The 17,500-nt window shown below is 40.6% G+C and overlaps 2 protein-coding genes across 8 annotated transcripts in view; one reads left to right on the top strand and one right to left on the bottom strand.

Moving 5' to 3' along the window:
- The window catches only part of LOC145656919 (NACHT, LRR and PYD domains-containing protein 3-like), a 486,221-nt gene that overhangs the window by 341,334 nt on the left and 127,387 nt on the right, over positions 1-17,500 (bottom strand). The gene's annotated exons all lie outside the window — the stretch shown is intronic.
- Positions 1-17,500, top strand: part of LOC145643373 (NACHT, LRR and PYD domains-containing protein 3-like) — a 69,163-nt gene that overhangs the window by 15,013 nt on the left and 36,650 nt on the right. For 3 of the 7 annotated variants that reach the window (XM_081700850.1, XM_081701643.1, XM_081702397.1), the window contains 5 exons: positions 3,705-5,786; positions 7,762-7,935; positions 8,598-8,771; positions 9,448-9,621; positions 12,835-13,008. In XM_081700850.1, the coding sequence (XP_081556976.1) occupies positions 3,705-5,786; positions 7,762-7,935; positions 8,598-8,771; positions 9,448-9,621; positions 12,835-13,008 (2,778 nt within the window). Of the gene's footprint in view, positions 1-3,701; positions 5,787-7,761; positions 7,936-8,597; positions 8,772-9,447; positions 9,622-9,876; positions 10,021-12,834; positions 13,009-17,500 lie in introns of those variants that run through there. The other 4 variants (XM_081700448.1, XM_081701240.1, XM_081701928.1 and 1 more) reach the window with 2 other exon arrangements.

Raw genomic sequence — 17,500 nt, 5'->3', positions numbered from 1 at the left:
GTCATCTTGTACCTACCCAGAGTTACATGTCTAATACTGTTAATACCTCTATATCACCACTAAATGTCATCTTATACCTACCCAGAGTTACATGTCTAATACTGTTAATACCTCTATATCACCACTAAATGTCATCTTATACCTACCCAGAGTTACATGTCTCCTACTGTTAATACCTCTATATCACCACTAAATGCCATCTTATACCTACCCAGAGTTACATGTCTAATACTGTTAATACCTCTATATCACCACTAAATGTCATCTTATACCTACCCAGAGTTACATGTCTCCTACTGTTAATACCTCTATATCACCACTAAATGTCATCTTATACCTACCCAGAGTTACATGTCTAATACTGTTAATACCTCTATATCACCACTAAATGTCATCTTATACCTACCCAGAGTTACATGTCTAATACTGTTAATACCTCTATATCACCACTAAATGTCATCTTATACCTACCCAGAGTTACATGTCTCCTACTGTTAATACCTCTATATCACCACTAAATGTCATCTTATTCCTACCCAGAGTTACATGTCTAATACTGTTAATACCTCTATATCACCACTAAATGTCATCTTATACCTACCCAGAGTTACATGTCTCCTACTGTTAATACCTCTATATCACCACTAAATGTCATCTTATACCTACCCAGAGTTACATGTCTCCTACTGTTAATACCTCTATATCACCACTAAATGTCATCTCATACCTACCCAGAGTTACATGTCTCCTACTGTTAATACCTCTATATCACCACTAAATGTCATCTCATACCTACCCAGAGTTACATGTCTCCTACTGTTAATACCTCTATATCACCACTAAATGTCATCTCATACCTACCCAGAGTTACATGTCTCCTACTGTTAATACCTCTATATCACCACTAAATGTCATCTCATACCTACCCAGAGTTACATGTCTCCTACTGTTAATACCTCTATATCACCACTAAATGTCATCTCATACCTACCCAGAGTTACATGTCTCCTACTGTTAATACCTCTATATCACCACTAAATGTCATCTTATACCTACCCAGAGTTACATGTCTCCTACTGTTAATACCTCTATATCACCACTAAATGTCATCTTATACCTACCCAGAGTTACGTCTCCTACTGTTAATACCTCTATATCACCACTAAATGTCATCTCATACCTACCCAGAGTTACATGTCTCCTACTGTTAATACCTCTATATCACCACTAAATGTCATCTTATACCTACCCAGAGTTACATGTCTCCTACTGTTAATACCTCTATATCAACACTAAATGTCATCTTATACCTACCCAGAGTTACATGTCTAATACTGTTAATACCTCTATATCACCACTAAATGTCATCTTATACCTGCCCAGAGTTACATGTCTCCTACTGTTAATACCTCTATATCACCACTAAATGTCATCTTATACCTACCCAGAGTTACATGTCTCCTACTGTTAATACCTCTATCACCACTAAATGTCATCTTATACCTACCCAGAGTTACGTGTCTCCTACTGTTAATACCTCTATATCACCACTAAATGTCATCTCATACCTACCCAGAGTTACGTGTCTCCTACTGTTAATACCTCTATATCACCACTAAATGTCATCTCATACCTACCCAGAGTTACGTGTCTCCTACTGTTAATACCTCTATATCACCACTAAATGCCATCTCATACCTACCCAGAGTTACGTGTCTCCTACTGTTAATACCTCTATATCACCACTAAATGCCATCTCATACCTACCCAGAGTTACGTGTCTCCTACTGTTAATACCTCTATATCACCACTAAATGCCATCTCATACCTACCCAGAGTTACGTGTCTCCTACTGTTAATACCTCTATATCACCACTAAATGCCATCTTATACCTACCCAGAGTTACGTGTCTCCTACTGTTAATACCTCTATATCACCACTAAATGTCATCTCATACCTACCCAGCGTTACATGTCTAATACTGTTAATACCTCTATATCACCACTAAATGTCATCTCATACCTACCCAGAGTTACGTGTCTCCTACTGTTAATACCTCTATATCACCACTAAATGTCATCTTATACCTACCCAGCGTTACGTGTCTCCTACTGTTAATACCTCTATATCACCACTAAATGTCATCTTATACCTACCCAGAGTTACGTGTCTCCCACTGTTAATGCCTCTATATCACCACTAAATGTCATCTTATACCTACCCAGAGTTACATGTCTAATACTGTTAATACCTCTATATCACCACTAAATGTCATCTTATACCTACCCAGAGTTACATGTCTAATACTGTTAATACCTCTATATCACCACTAAATGTCATCTTATACCTACCCAGAGTTACGTGTCTCCTACTGTTAATACCTCTATATCACCACTAAATGTCATCTTATACCTACCCAGAGTTACGTGTCTCCTACTGTTAATACCTCTATATCACCACTAAATGTCATCTTATACCTACCCAGAGTTACATGTCTAATACTGTTAATACCTCTATATCACCACTAAATGTCATCTTATACCTACCCAGAGTTACATGTCTACTACTGTTAATACCTCTATATCACCACTAAATGTCATCTTGTACCTACCCAGAGTTACATGTCTCCTACTGTTAATACCTCTATATCACCACTAAATGTCATCTCATACCTACCCAGCGTTACATGTCTAATACTGTTAATACCTCTATATCACCACTAAATGTCATCTTATACCTACCCAGAGTTACATGTCTAATACTGTCAATACCTCTATATCACCACTAAATGTCATCTCATACCTACCCAGCGTTACATGTCTAATACTGTTAATACCTCTATATCACCACTAAATGTCATCTTATACCTACCCAGAGTTACATGTCTCCTCAGCTTGAGGAATCTTCATCTATCTCAGTGGGTGTCAGCAGAGAGGTTTCTTCAGATTCATGTGTCTCTGTTGTCTGTATTTTGTCTGGGTCAGAGCATAACGTGTTTGTGATCTGTCCCTGGACTACGTTCCTAAGAGAGATAGAAATGAATTTATTTCCTGATCATATTCTAATACTAAATCATACACGTTACTTCATCCATCCATAAATATAAAATCATATATTCTCATTTTTCTTTACTTTTTCTTTACATCATTACTGTATGAGGTTACTGACTGTTAGTGTATATATACTCTCAGTCTGACTACACTACAGTGTGTGTGTGTGTGTGTGTGTGTGCGCGTGTGTGTGTGTGTATTTTTCCATCTCTTTGTGGTTCCTTAATCTTTCCCAAATTCCAGTAATATTATTATTTACTTTTTAAATAGAAAATAAAGCTGCAGACTCAGTAATTAATTGAAGAGAATGGCAGGTCACACAAATGAGTCACAGTCCAGAATATGTCTACCAGCCCAGGAGGTCATGATCTTTATACACTTTCTCCAAGGACAGTTACACAACCACTATTTTCAGAGGTCTGACACAGAGACCATCTGAACCCTTACTGAAGTCTACAGAGGCCTTTTCTACATGAACACAGTTTATTTTAAACCATCCACATTTTCCTGCTTACAATATCATTTTATTACCTCATCTTCCTGTCTTGTGTTTTGTTATTGTTCCTTTTCCATGCATACCTTTTATTTTCTCATTATTGTTGAATCTCTTCTCTTCGTCTCATCTTCCCTTTGCTCTTTGTCTCTGTTAGCAGGGGGAGGGGTGATCTCCTCCAGGTGTCCAGGTGTGGAGTGTGTGAGCAGGTTCTGACAGACCCAGTCTCCATCACCTGTGGACACAGGTTCTGCAGACAGTGTATCAGCAGCTACTGGGACCCGTCTGCTCCATCACGAGACTTTTCCTGTCCCCAGTGCAGAAAGAGATTCAGAACCCGACCTGTTCTACACCCACACAAAGACATGGAAGTGTCCATACAGCAGGACTCTCGCACACCAGTGGATGACGTCCTACACACACACAAAACCAGCATGAAGAACAAGTATGAGAGTTTATTTGAGGGAACCAAATCACAAGAGAATAAAACCCTCCTGAACAGGGTTTACACACAACTTTACATCATAGATGGAGAGAGTGAAGAAGTGAATGAAGAACATGAGGTTTTACAGATGGAGAAAACACTCAGGAAACAGCTGGTACAAGACACGCCAATCTACTGCTCAGACATCTTTAAACCTGTACAAGGTCCTGAAGGAGAAATGGCTGAAGGTGTCAGCCACACAGAAACAAAAGAAGATAAAGACCCAGAAGTGCCAGAGCTCAAAACTGTTCTGACTAAAGGCATTGCAGGCATTGGGAAAACTGTCTCAGTGCAGAAGTTTATTCTGGACTGGGCCGAGGGAAAAGCCAATCAGGATGTAGATTTCATGTTTGTGCTTCCATTCCGGGAGCTGAACCTGGTTAAAGATGACCAGTACAGTCTGCATAGACTCCTGTGTGACTTCCACCCTGAGATAAAAGACCTGGACCCAAAGATATATGATGTGCGCAAAGTTGTGTTCATCTTTGATGGCCTGGATGAAAGCAGAATTCAACTGAACTTTTCCCAGTGTAATAAAGTGTCTGACATGAGCATGACATCATCAGTGGGTGTGCTGATGTCAAACCTCATCAAAGGAGAGCTGCTTCCCTCTGCTCTCATCTGGATAACCTCCCGACCAGCAGCAGCCAATCAACTCCCTTCTCGGTACATCAACCGTGTGACAGAAATTCAGGGATTCACGGACCCACAGAAGGAGGAGTACTTCAGGAAGAGAATCAGTGACCAAGACCAAGCTGAGAAAATCATCTCACACATAAAGACAGCAAAGAGCCTCCACATCATGTGTCACATACCAGTCTTCTGTTGGATCTCAGCCACAGTGCTTCAGGAAATACTAAAACAAACTGATACAGAAATCCCTAAAACTCTGACTGAGATGTACATACAGTTCCTGCACACTCAGATCAACATGAAGAATGAGAAGTATGAGGGGAAAAAGGAAAAATATCAAAAGAAACATCTGGAATCCAACAGGTCCATGATTCTGAAACTGGCTGAACTGGCTTTCAAACATCTGATGGAGGGAAACGTGATGTTCTATGAAGAAGATCTGAAAGAGTGTGGCATTGATGTCACTGAGGCCTCCGTGTACTCTGGGATCTGCACTGAGATCTTTAGGGAGGAATCTGTGCTGTACCAGAGGAAGGTCTACTGCTTTGTACATCTGAGCTTTCAGGAGTTCTTCGCTGCTCTCTATGTGTTTCACTGCTATGTGGAAAAGAACATGGAGGTACTGAAGATCTTTCTGCATGGAAGGAGCAAATCTTTTCCTGAAGTTTCCTTGGATGTTTTTCTGAAAAGTGCAGTGAATAAAGCCTTGAAGAGACCAAAAGGAGAGCTGGATCTCTTCCTCCGATTCCTTCATGGCATTTCCCTAGAATCCAATCAGAAACTCCTACACGGCCTACTAACACCCACTCAGAGCAGCCCGGAGAGTGTCAAGAAAATAATACAAAACCTCAGAAAGAGTCAGAAACAGAATGTGAGCCCTGAGAGATACATCAATCTCATTCACTGCTTGATTGAAATGAAGGACACCTCTCTACATGAAAACATCCAGAAATTCCTCAAGGAAGAGTCTTCCAGAAAGCTCACCCTGGCTCAGTGCTCAGCACTGGCCTTCCAGCTGCAGATGTCAGAGGAGGTGCTGGATGAACTGAGCTTGAAGAAATACAAAACATCTCTAAATGGGTATTGGAGACTCCTCCCAGCTGTGAGCAACTGTAGACGGGCTCTGTGAGTATTTAACCACAATCACTGTATCTTAGTTAACTGAGGTTGAATCAGATTTTCTTCCACATATGAAAACCACAGTGAAAGAGCACAGATGCAGGTGTTTGATAGACAGGAGGTGGAGTCTGATAGCAGGAGCAGCAGACTGCAGGGATGGGAGGGAGGAGTATTAGAATCATCTGGGAGGGGTATAAGAATCATCAGGGGTGGAAACAGTATATACGTGATTAAATATACTGGACAAAACCGTATATAAGTGGCGTACAAGACATACAAAAACACTGTCCAACAATCACAGACCCAGGAGATCAGAGACCAGATGTACAAAAACACTACAACAATCAAAGACGAGGAAAGCAGAGCAAAAAGTCATGATTAACAGCAGGAATTTAGAAGACTGAGTAGGCGGGTGTGTAGAGTTTATATAGGGAGGAGATTAAGGGTAGACAGGTGTGTAGAGTTTATATAGGGAGCTGGTTAAGGGTAGACAGGTGTGTAGAGTTTATATAGAGAGCTGGTTAAGGGTAGACAGGTGTGTAGAGTTTATATAGGGAGGAGATTAAGGGTAGACAGGTGTGTAGAGTTTATATAGGGTGGTAGTTAAGGGTAGACAGGTGTGTAGAGTTTATATAGGGAGGAGATTAAGGGTAGACAGGTGTGTAGAGTTTATATAGGGTGGTAGTTAAGGGTAGACAGGTGTGTAGAGTTTATATAGGGTGGTAGTTAAGGGTAGACAGGTGTGTAGAGTTTACATAGAGAGCTGGTTAAGGGTAGACGGGTGTGTAGAGTTTATATAGGGAGGAGATTAAGGGTAGACAGGTGTGTAGATTTTATATAGGGTGGTAGTTAAGGGTAGACAGGTGTGTAGAGTTTATATAGGGTGGTAGTTAAGGGTAGACAGGTGTGTAGAGTTTATATAGGGTGGTAGTTAAGGGTAGACAGGTGTGTAGAGTTTATATAGGGAGCTGGTTAAGGGTAGACAGGTGTGTAGAGTTTATATAGGGTGGTAGTTAAGGGTAGACAGGTGTGTAGAGTTTATCTAGGGAGCTGGTTAAGGGTAGACAGGTGTGTAGAGTTTATATAGAGAGCTGGTTAAGGGTAGACGGGTGTGTAGAGTGTGAACTATAAACTGTAAAGTTACTCTTATGAACTTTTCTATAAGTGTACCTGTAAGACAGGTGTACAGAATAGTGTTTCCTACCCATAAGTAAAGTATAAACTATATACAGCAAATGTACTATTATAGACACTCAGGAGGGATTTCTGTGAATTCATTCTTGAATGAAAACATTTACTGTGCATCCACAGTAGGGCAGTTTCAGGATGTTTTCTTTCTAAATATTGGGATGTATCAGATATTCAGTGAAAATTGCTACATTTTGTAAAACAGTCACATCAGCATGGAGGTGGAATGAAGTGATGGTGTGTGCAGTTTATGTCACACTGGAGGCTTAGTTCTAGTCCTGGAAAACATCACTAACCTCCCGTTCTGTAAAACCAGGACTCAAACCTCCCCTCCTCACACACACACTTTATTTACTACATAAGCACCTCTTTCAGGGAAGTTCATTATGAGTCTTGGACACTCGTATTATGATGTTTCTGACTGTAATGATCTACTCATCACATGTGCTACTGCTGTGCTGCTACTGAGATTCAGTATTTCATATACAGTTTACAGAGCTCAGTACACTCATATTTACACTGTACACATTGCAAACCAATAGATTATATATAATGTTTCCTGTATGTTGCATGATATCGTGTGTGTGTGTGTGTGTGTGTGTGTGTGTGTGTGTGTGTGTATGTATGTATGTATGTGTATATATATATATATATATATATATATATATATATATATATATATATATATATAATATATATATGCTAAATTAGATTTTGTTCATTAAAATGGTCAAACATTGTTTCTCACCTTCTCCTGAAATTTACTCTCAGCTGTATTTCTCCCCTTTTACAGATTAGCTCACTGCAACCTCACTGCAGAGACCTGTAAAATGATCTCATCAGTTCTTCAAACAGCGAACCTCCCCCTGAGAGAATTGGACCTTAGTCTTAATGAATTACAGGATTCAGGAGTGGAGCATCTCTCAGCTGGGCTGAACAGTTCACACTGTAAACTAGAGATACTCAGGTAAGATTTCTCTGAATTCATTCTTCAGTGCAAACATTAAGCTGTGACTATACAGCAGGGCGCTTTCAATATGTCTATTTCTACATGTTCAATATGTTATTTCATAAATATTGTGATGCATCAGATTTTAAACTAAACTGCACATGTGAAAGGTGTTAAGTAATGTAATAATAATAACTGCGGTGAAGCTGTGGTAGCTGACATTGGAGTGTACCATCATCACTGTCCAGGCCCTTCTGTAAAACCAGGACTGAAACCTCCCCTCCTCACACACACACTTTATTTACTACATAAGCACCTCTTTCAGGGAAGTTCATTATGAGGCTTGGACACTCGTATTATGATGTTTCTGACTGTAATGATCTACTCATCACATGTGCTACTGCTGTGCTGCTACTGAGATTCAGTATTTCATATACAGTTTACAGAGCTCAATACACTCATATTTACACTGTACACATTGCAACGCAATGGATTATATATAATGTTTCCTGTATGTTGCATGATATCCAATCTTGTGTGTGTGTGTGTGTGTGTGTGTGTGTATATATATATATATATATATAATATGCTAAATTAGATTTTGTTCATTAAAATGCTCAAACATTGTTTCTCACCTTCTCCTGAAATTTACTCTCAGCTGTATTTCTCCCCTTTTACAGATTAGCTCACTGCAACCTCACTGCAGAGACCTGTAAAATGATCTCATCAGTTCTTCAAACAGCAAACTGCCCCCTGAGAGAACTGGACCTTAGTCGTAATGAATTGCAGGATTCAGGAGTGGAGCATCTCTCAGCTGGGCTGAACAGTTCACACTGTAAACTAGAGATACTCAGGTAAGATTTCTCTGAATTCATTCTTCAGTGCAAATATTAAGCTGTGACTATACAGCAGGGCGCTTTCAATATGTCTATTTCTACATGTTCAATATGTTATTTCATAAATATTGTGATGCATCAGATTTTAAACTGTAAACTGCACATGTGAAAGGTGTTAAGTAATGTAATAATAATAACTGCGGTGAAGCTGTGGTAGCTGACATTGGAGTGTACCATCATCACTGTCCAGGCCCTTCTGTAAAACCAGGACTCAAACCTCCCCTCCTCACACACACACTTTATTTACTACATAAGCACCTCTTTCAGGGAAGTTCATTATGAGGCTTGGACACTCGTATTATGATGTTTCTGACTGTAATGATCTACTCATCACATGTGCTACTGCTGTGCTACTACTGAGATTCAGTATTTCATATACAGTTTACAGAGCTCAATACACTCATATTTACACTGTACACATTGCAACGCAATGGATTATATATAATGTTTCCTGTATGTTGCATGATATCCAATCGTGTGTGTGTGTGTGTGTGTGTGTGTGTGTGTATGTGTGTATATATATATATATACATATATAATATGCTAAATTAGATTTTGTTCATTAAAATGGTCAAACATTGTTTCTCACCTTCTCCTGAAATTTACTCTCAGCTGTATTTCTCCCCTTTTACAGATTAGCTCACTGCAACCTCACTGCAGAGACCTGTAAAATGATCTCATCAGTTCTTCAAACAGCAAACCTCCCCCTGAGAGAATTGGACCTTAGTCATAATGAATTACAGGATTCAGGAGTGGAGCATCTCTCAGCTGGGCTGAACAGTTCACATTGTAAACTAGAGATACTCAGGTAAGATTTCTCTGAATTCATTCTTCAGTGCAAACATTAAGCTGTGAATGTACAGCAGGAAATTTTCAAGATGTCTTTATTTCTACATGCTTAATATGTTATTTAATAAATATTGTGATGCATCAGATTTTAGTGAAAATTGCTGCATTTTCTGAAATTGCCATGGCAAGATGGTAAGGAGAAGGATGGTAAGATGTTATAGAATGTGTTCAATTTTTTTCAAACTGGAGTCTTTCTGGAATTTTTTAATCCTAGCCCTGGTATAAATCAGTTACACTGCATTGTAACTCCCCATCCTGGAAACTGCCAGGACATTTATGAGTAAAACTCCATTCCATTTGCATTGGGATGTGCCATCGTCACTGTAGCAAGGGTTCAGTCCCCAGCAGGCATCATGAAGCTCCCATCACTGGCAGCTGCCAATATCAAGAGTAACCATAACAGGAGAGACTGGAGCCTGCCAGTATCAAGAGTAACCATAACAGCAGAGACTGGAGCCTGCCAGTATCAAGAGTAACCATAACAGTAGAGACTGGAGCCTGCCAGTATCAAGAGTAACCATAACAGGAGAGACTGGAGCCTGCCAGTATCAAGAGTAACCATAACAGCAGAGACTGGAGCCTGCCAGTATCAAGAGTAACCATAACAGCAGAGACTGGAGCCTGCCAGTATCAAGAATAACCATAACAGCAGAGACTGGAGCCTGCCAGTATCAAGAGTAACCATAACAGGAGAGACTGGAGCCTGCCAGTATCAAGAGTAACCATAACAGGAGAGACTGGAGCCTGCCAGTATCAAGTGTAACTATAACAGGAGAGACTGGAACCTGCCAGTATCAAGTGTAACTATAACAGGAGAGACTGGAGCCTGCCAGAATCAAGAGTAACCATAACAGGAGAGATAGGAGCCTGCCAGAATCAAGAGTAACCATAACAGGAGAGACTGGAGCCTGCCAGTATCAAGTGTAACCATAACAGGAGAGACTGGAGCCTGCCAGTATCAAGTGTAACTATAACAGGAGAGACTGGAGCCTGCCAGTATCAAGTGTAACTATAACACGAGAGACTGGAGCCTGCCAGTATCAAGTGTAACTATAACACGAGAGACTGGAGCCTGCCAGTATCAAGAGTAACCATAACAGGAGAGACTGGAGCCTGCCAGTATCAAGTGTAACTATAACACGAGAGACTGGAGCCTGCCAGTATCAAGTGTAACTATAACACGAGAGACTGGAGCCTGCCAGTATCAAGTGTAACTATAACACGAGAGACTGGAGCCTGCCAGTATCAAGTGTAACTATAACACGAGAGACTGGAGCCTGCCAGTATCAAGTGTAACTATAACACGAGAGACTGGAGCCTGCCAGTATCAAGTGTAACTATAACAGGAGAGACTGGAGCCTGCCAGTATCAAGTGTAACTATAACAGGAGAGACTGGAGCCTGCCAGTATCAAGTGTAACTATAACAGGAGAGATTGGAGCCTGCCAGTTGTGAGTAGTTAGCATATTTCCCAGCATCCATAGTCCTGAAAAATTGAGGTTCTTATGAGGTTCTTTCTGGCTGATGATTGACATTAATTTAATCTTAGACAGCCTGTGTAATGGCTTTGAAGGACAAATGAAGGACTATGGAATTTGTTGTTCTAAACAAGCATTTATATTTTTCCTTTTAATCAGTTTTTTCTTTATTTTTTGCTGAAAGACATGTTATAAGGTCATGATATACCAAAAATTTGCCATGTTATAGCATACACATGAAATTCACCGGATATTCACCAACAATATATAGTCTTCTGGGTGTATTAACAGTGAAGGTAGTACATGCTCAAATAATTCAAAAGATTTTCTAACATTGTTTATTGCACAGGAGCACATTCAGAAGGCTCACAGTAGCTCCTGTAACCTGGTAAAACAGGAAGAGTAAAGTGATCATGGTAGCTCCTGTAACCTGGTGAAGCAGGTAGAGTAAGGTGATCATGGTAGCTCCTGTAACCTGGTGAAGCAGGTAGAGTAAGGTGATCATGGTAGCTCCTGTAACCTGGTGAAGCAAGTAGAGTAAGGTGATCATGGTAGCTCCTGTAACCTGGTGAAGCATGTAGAGTAAAGTGATCATAGTAGCTCCTGTAACCTGGTGAAGCAGGTAGAGTAAAGTGATCATAGTAGCTCCTGTAACCTGGTGAAGCAGGTAGAGTAAGGTGATCATGGTAGCTCCTGTAACCTGGTGAAGCAGGTAGAGTAAAGTGATCATAGTAGCTCCTGTAACCTGGTGAAGCAGGTAGAGTAAAGTGATCATGGTAACTCCTGTAACCTGGTGAAGCAGGTAGAGTAAGGTGATCATGGTTGCTCCTGTAACTAGTAGTAGATATCATCATCACTGACTAGATATCTTCATATATAAGATATATTCTGAGTAGGCTTTATTGACAGCCATCTCTGGTTGTAGTTTATATTGTTGTAACTATATCAGACAGGTCTCTGATGGATCATTTCTGACCCAGAATCTACTCCATTTCTCTCAATGAGAAACACAGTCCTCTGCCATGCAAGTAGTGTAATAGAAAACATTCCCTCTTATTACATGTTCAGGCTGTAGTACCAAGCTACAGAAAATAACTGCATGTGAATGAATAGGCTACAGTATGTATATGGTTATATTTATAGAGAAGTGTAGGTAATGTTTATTAGTCTGTTTTATGCTGTTGTAGTCTGTCATATTATATATACTCACCATGTCAGTAGTTTATTATAAATGTACACCAGACCTCCATACGAGACCTCACCATGTCAGTAGTTTATTATAAATGTACACCAGACCTCCATACGAGACCTGACCATGTCAGTAGTTTATTATAGATATACACTAGACCTCCATACCAGTAGTTTATTATAAATGTACACCAGACCTCCATATGAGACCTCACCATGTCAGTAGTTTATTATAAATGTACACCAGACCTCCATACGAGACCTCACCATGTCAGTAGTTTATTATAAATGTACACCAGACCTCCATACGAGACCTCACCATGTCAGTAGTTTATTATAAATGTACACCAGACCTCCATACGAGACCTCACCATGTCAGTAGTTTATTATAAAGCACAGGGTGAAGCCTCCACTACAGTTCCAGCCTTTCTAGCTACCCCATGCAAGCTGGTCTGGAAATGCGTCTCACTCTCTGTCTCTCTCTGTCTGTCTCCCTCCTTTCTGCAGACTGTGTTTTTGTTTGGTCACAGAGGAAGGTTGTTCTTCTCTGGCTTCAGCTCTGAGTTCAAACCCCTCACACCTGAAAGAACTGGATCTGACGTACAACCACCCAGGAGAGTCAGGAGTGAATCTGCTCTCTGCTAGACTGGAGGATCCCCACTGCAGACTGGACACACTCAAGTATGTAAACACACTGTGTTTGGTGTGAACACACACTCCAAATTTGAGAGGCACAAATCCAAGTGAAAAATGATGAATTTGGGAAAAAATGATGAATTTGGGTAATCACCCATAACAGCAGACACAGATATGAGGTTCAGTCACTTTAATAATTTTCATGTATGTGAGAGGAACAGCCAGTCCAATCTCCTCTGACCCACTTCTAAAAAACAGACCAATTTATACTTCAGTATTACTCAAATACATACAGTGTCATACATGACACACGTGTTTTTATTCCTTAAATACATACAGTGTCATACTGTCGTACAGTGTGCTGTTATTGTGAGTGTGTGTGTGTTATAATGAGTTGTAGTACAGTGTGTGCTATTATTGTGAGCGTGTTTATAGTGAATTGTAGTAGTGATGTAAGCCATCACAATAAAGGTGTATTCAGAATTAAATTTCAAAAATATCAGAATACATATAAATGTATAACGTAATGAAAATTGATGCACAGTTCAGTCCACATAAATCACTGTAGTTCAAACTGTGTGATGGGTTGTGAAAAAGTGAATGCAGAATTGACAAATATTTGTTAACTGTAGAAATCTGTAAAGCAATCATGATGAATCGTGACAGTATGTGATCAGGTTAGTGTTAACACTGCCCTCTAGTGGTGAGGTTCGGTAACACTGCCCTCTAGTGGTGAGGTACGGTAACACTGCCCTCTAGTGGTGAGGTACGGTAACACTGCCCTCTAGTGGTGAGGTACGGTAACACTGCCCTCTAGTGGTGAGGTACGGTAACACTGCCCTCTAGTGGTGAGGTACGGTAACACTGCCCTCTAGTGGTGAGGTACGGTAACACTGCCCTCTAGTGGTGAGGTACGGTAACACTGCCCTCTAGTGGTGAGGTACGGTAACACTAGAGGGCAGTGTTACCGTATCTCAGTGGTGAGCTACTAGTGGTGAGGTACGGTAACACTGCCCTCTAGTGGTGAGGTTCGGTAACAATAGAGGGCAGTGTTACCGTATCTCAGTGGTGAGCTACTAGTGGTGAGGTTCGGTAACACTGCCCTTTAGTGGTGAGGTTCGGTAACACTGCCCTCTAGTGGTGAGGTACAGTAACTGCTGTACTGCAGTATATCATAACTTTCGGCCCCAAAAACACCTTCATCCCTTTAATTGATAGACTGGAATATTTGAACTTACAATCTATGATATAAATAAACAAACAAACAAATATACACACATACATACACACAGTGAGAGAGCGCTAATAGCTTAGAGTATTAAAACGTTTCCTTGTTTGTTTTTTACACACACAGATAATACACTATATTGCCAAAAGTATTCGCTCACCATCCAAATCATTGTATGCAGGTGTTCCAATGTCTTCCATGGTCACAGGTGTATACAGCCAAGCACCCAGACATCCACACTGCTTCTACTAACATGTGTGAAAGAATGGGCCACTCTCAGGAGCTCAGTGCATTCCAGAGTGGTACTATGATAGGATGCCACCTGTCCAAGTCCAGACATTTCAGTGTGAGAGAGAGAAACCCATTTCTGTGTGTGGGTGTGAGTGTGTATGTGAGAGAGAGAGACAGAACTATTATCTGTGTGTGAGAGAGAGAGAGAGAGACAGAACTATTATCTGTGTGAGACAGAACTATTATCTGTGTGAGAGAGAGAGAGAGACAGAACTATTATCTGTGTGACAGAGAGAGAGAGAGAGACAGAACTATTATCTGTGAGAGAGAGAGAGAGAGAGACAGAACTATTATCTGTGTGAGAGAGAGAGAGAGACAGAACTATTATCTCTGTGAGAGAGAGAGAGAGACAGAACTATTATCTGTGTGAGAGAGAGAGAGACAGAACTATTATCTGTGTGAGAGAGAGAGAGACAGAACTATTATCTGTGTGAGAGAGAGAGAGAGAAATATTATCTGTGTGAGAGAGAGAGAGACAGAACTATTATCTGTGTGAGAGAGAGAGAGAGAGAGAGAGACAGAACTATTATCTGTGAGAGAGAGAGAGAGAGACAGAACTATTATCTGTGTGAGAGAGAGAGAGAGAGACAGAACTATTATCTGTGTGAGTGAGAGAGAGAGAGACAGAACTATTATCTGTGTGAGAGAGAGAGAGAGAGAGAACTATTATCTGTGAGAGAGAGAGAGAGAACTATTATCTGTGAGAGAGAGAGAGAGAGAGAGAACTATTATCTGTGAGAGAGAGAGAGAACTATTATCTGTGAGAGAGAGAGAGAGAGAGAGAACTATTATCTGTGAGAGAGAGAGAGAGAGAACTATTATCTGTGAGAGAGAGAGAGAGAGAGAACTATTATCTGTGAGAGAGAGAGACAGAACTATTATCTGTGAGAGAGAGAGAGAGAGAAAGACAGAACTATTATTTGAGAGGGAGAGAGAGAGAGAGAGACAGAACTATTATCTGTGTGAGAGAGAGAGGGAGAGAGAGACAGAACTATTATCTGTGAGAGAGAGAGACAGAACTATTATCTGTGTGAGAGGGAGAGAGAGAGAGACAAAACTATTATCTGTGTGAGAGAGAGAGAGCATGAGAGAGAGAGAGAGAGAGAGAGGACTATTATCTGTGTGAGAGAGAGCGAGAGAGAGAGAGAGAGAGACAGAACAATTATCTGTGTGAGAGAGAGAGAGAGTGAGAGAGAGAGAGACAGAACTATTATCTGTGTGAGAGAGAGAGAGACAGAACTATTATCTATTTGTGTGTGTGAGAGAGAAAGAGAGAGACAGAACTATTATCTGTGAGAGAGAGAGAGACAGAACTATTATCTGTGAGAGAGAGAGAGAGAGACAGAACTATTATCTGTGTGTGAGAGAGAGAGACAGAACTATTATCTGTGTGAGAGAGAGACAGAACTATTATCTGTGTGAGAGGGAGAGAGCATGAGAGAGAGAGAGAGAGAGAGAGAGGACTATTATCTGTGTGAGAGAGAGTGAGTGAGAGAGAGACAGAACTATTATCTGTGTGAGAGAGAGAGAGAGATAGAACTATTATCTGTGAGAGAGAGAGAGAGAGAACTATTATCTGTGTGAGAGCGAGAGAACTATTATCTGTGTGAGAGAGAGAGACAGAACTATTATCTGTGTGTGAAAGAGAGAGAGAGACAGAACTATTATCTGTGTGAGAGAGAGAGAGAGAGACAGAACTATTATCTATTTGTGTGTGTGTGTGAGAGAGAGAGAGAGAGAGAGAGAGAGAGACAGAACTATTATCTGTGTGTGTGTGAGAGAGAGAGAGACAGAACTATTATCTGTGTGAGAGGGAGAGAGAGAGAGAGAGAGAGAGAGACAGAACTATTATCTGTGTGTGAGAGAGAGAGACAGAACTATTATCTGTGTGAGAGAGAGAGAGAGAGAGACAGAACTATTATCTGTGTGTGAGAGAGAGAGAGACAGAACTATTATCTGTGAGAGAGAGAGACAGAACTATTATCTGTGTGAGAGGGAGAGAGAGAGAGACAAAACTATTATCTGTGTGAGAGAGAGAGAGCATGAGAGAGAGAGAGAGAGAGAGAACTATTATCTGTGTGAGAGAGAGCGAGAGAGAGAGAGAAAGAGAGACAGAACTATTATCTGTGTGAGAGAGAGAGAGAGTGAGAGAGACAGAACTATTATCTGTGTGAGAGAGAGAGACAGAACTATTATCTGTGTGAGAGAGAGAGAGACAGAACTATGATCTGTGTGAGAGGGAGAGAGAGAGACAGAACTATTATCTGTGAGAGAGAGAGAGAGAGAGAGAGAGAGAGAGACAGAACTATTATCTGTGTGTGAGAGAGACAGAACTATTATCTGTGTGAGAGAGAGAGAGAGACAGAACTATTATCTGTGTGAGAGAGAGAGAGTGAGAACTATTATCTGTGTGAGAGAGAGAGAGAGAGAGAGAGAGAGAGAGACAGAACTATTATCTGTGTGAGAGAGAGAGAGACAGAACTATTATCTGTGTGTGAGAGAGAGAGAGACAGAACTATTATCTGTGTGAGAGAGAGAGAGAGAGAACTATTATCTGTGTGAGAGAGAGAGAACTATTATCTATTTATGTGTGAGAGAGAGAGTGAGAACTATTATCTGTGTGAGGGAGAGAGAGAGAGAGAGAGAGAGAGACAGAACTATTATCTGTGTGAGAGAGAACTATTATCTGTGTGAGAGAGAGACAGAACTATTATCTGTGTGAGAGAGAGAGAGAGAGAGACAGAACTATTATCTGTGTGAGAGAGAGAGAGAGAGAGACAGAACTATTATCTGTGTGAGAGAGAGAGAGAGAGAGACAGAACTATTATCTGTGTGAGAGGGAGAGAGAGAGAGAGAAAGATAACTATTATCTGTGTGAGAGAGAGAGAGAGAACTATTATCTGTGTGAGAGAGAGAGAGAGAGAAAGACAGAACTATTATCTGTGTGAGAGAGAGACAACTATTATCTGTGTGAGAGAGAGAGAGAGAGAGAGAGACAGAGAACTATTATCTGTGTGA

The sequence above is a fragment of the Electrophorus electricus genome, chromosome 1 (assembly GCF_041902795.1).
Source record: "Electrophorus electricus isolate QZ-2024a chromosome 1, ASM4190279v1, whole genome shotgun sequence".
Lineage (NCBI taxonomy): Eukaryota > Metazoa > Chordata > Actinopteri > Gymnotiformes > Gymnotidae > Electrophorus > Electrophorus electricus.
Note: the sequence above shows the minus strand (reverse complement) of the source record. Positions and strands in the feature narration are given on the sequence as shown.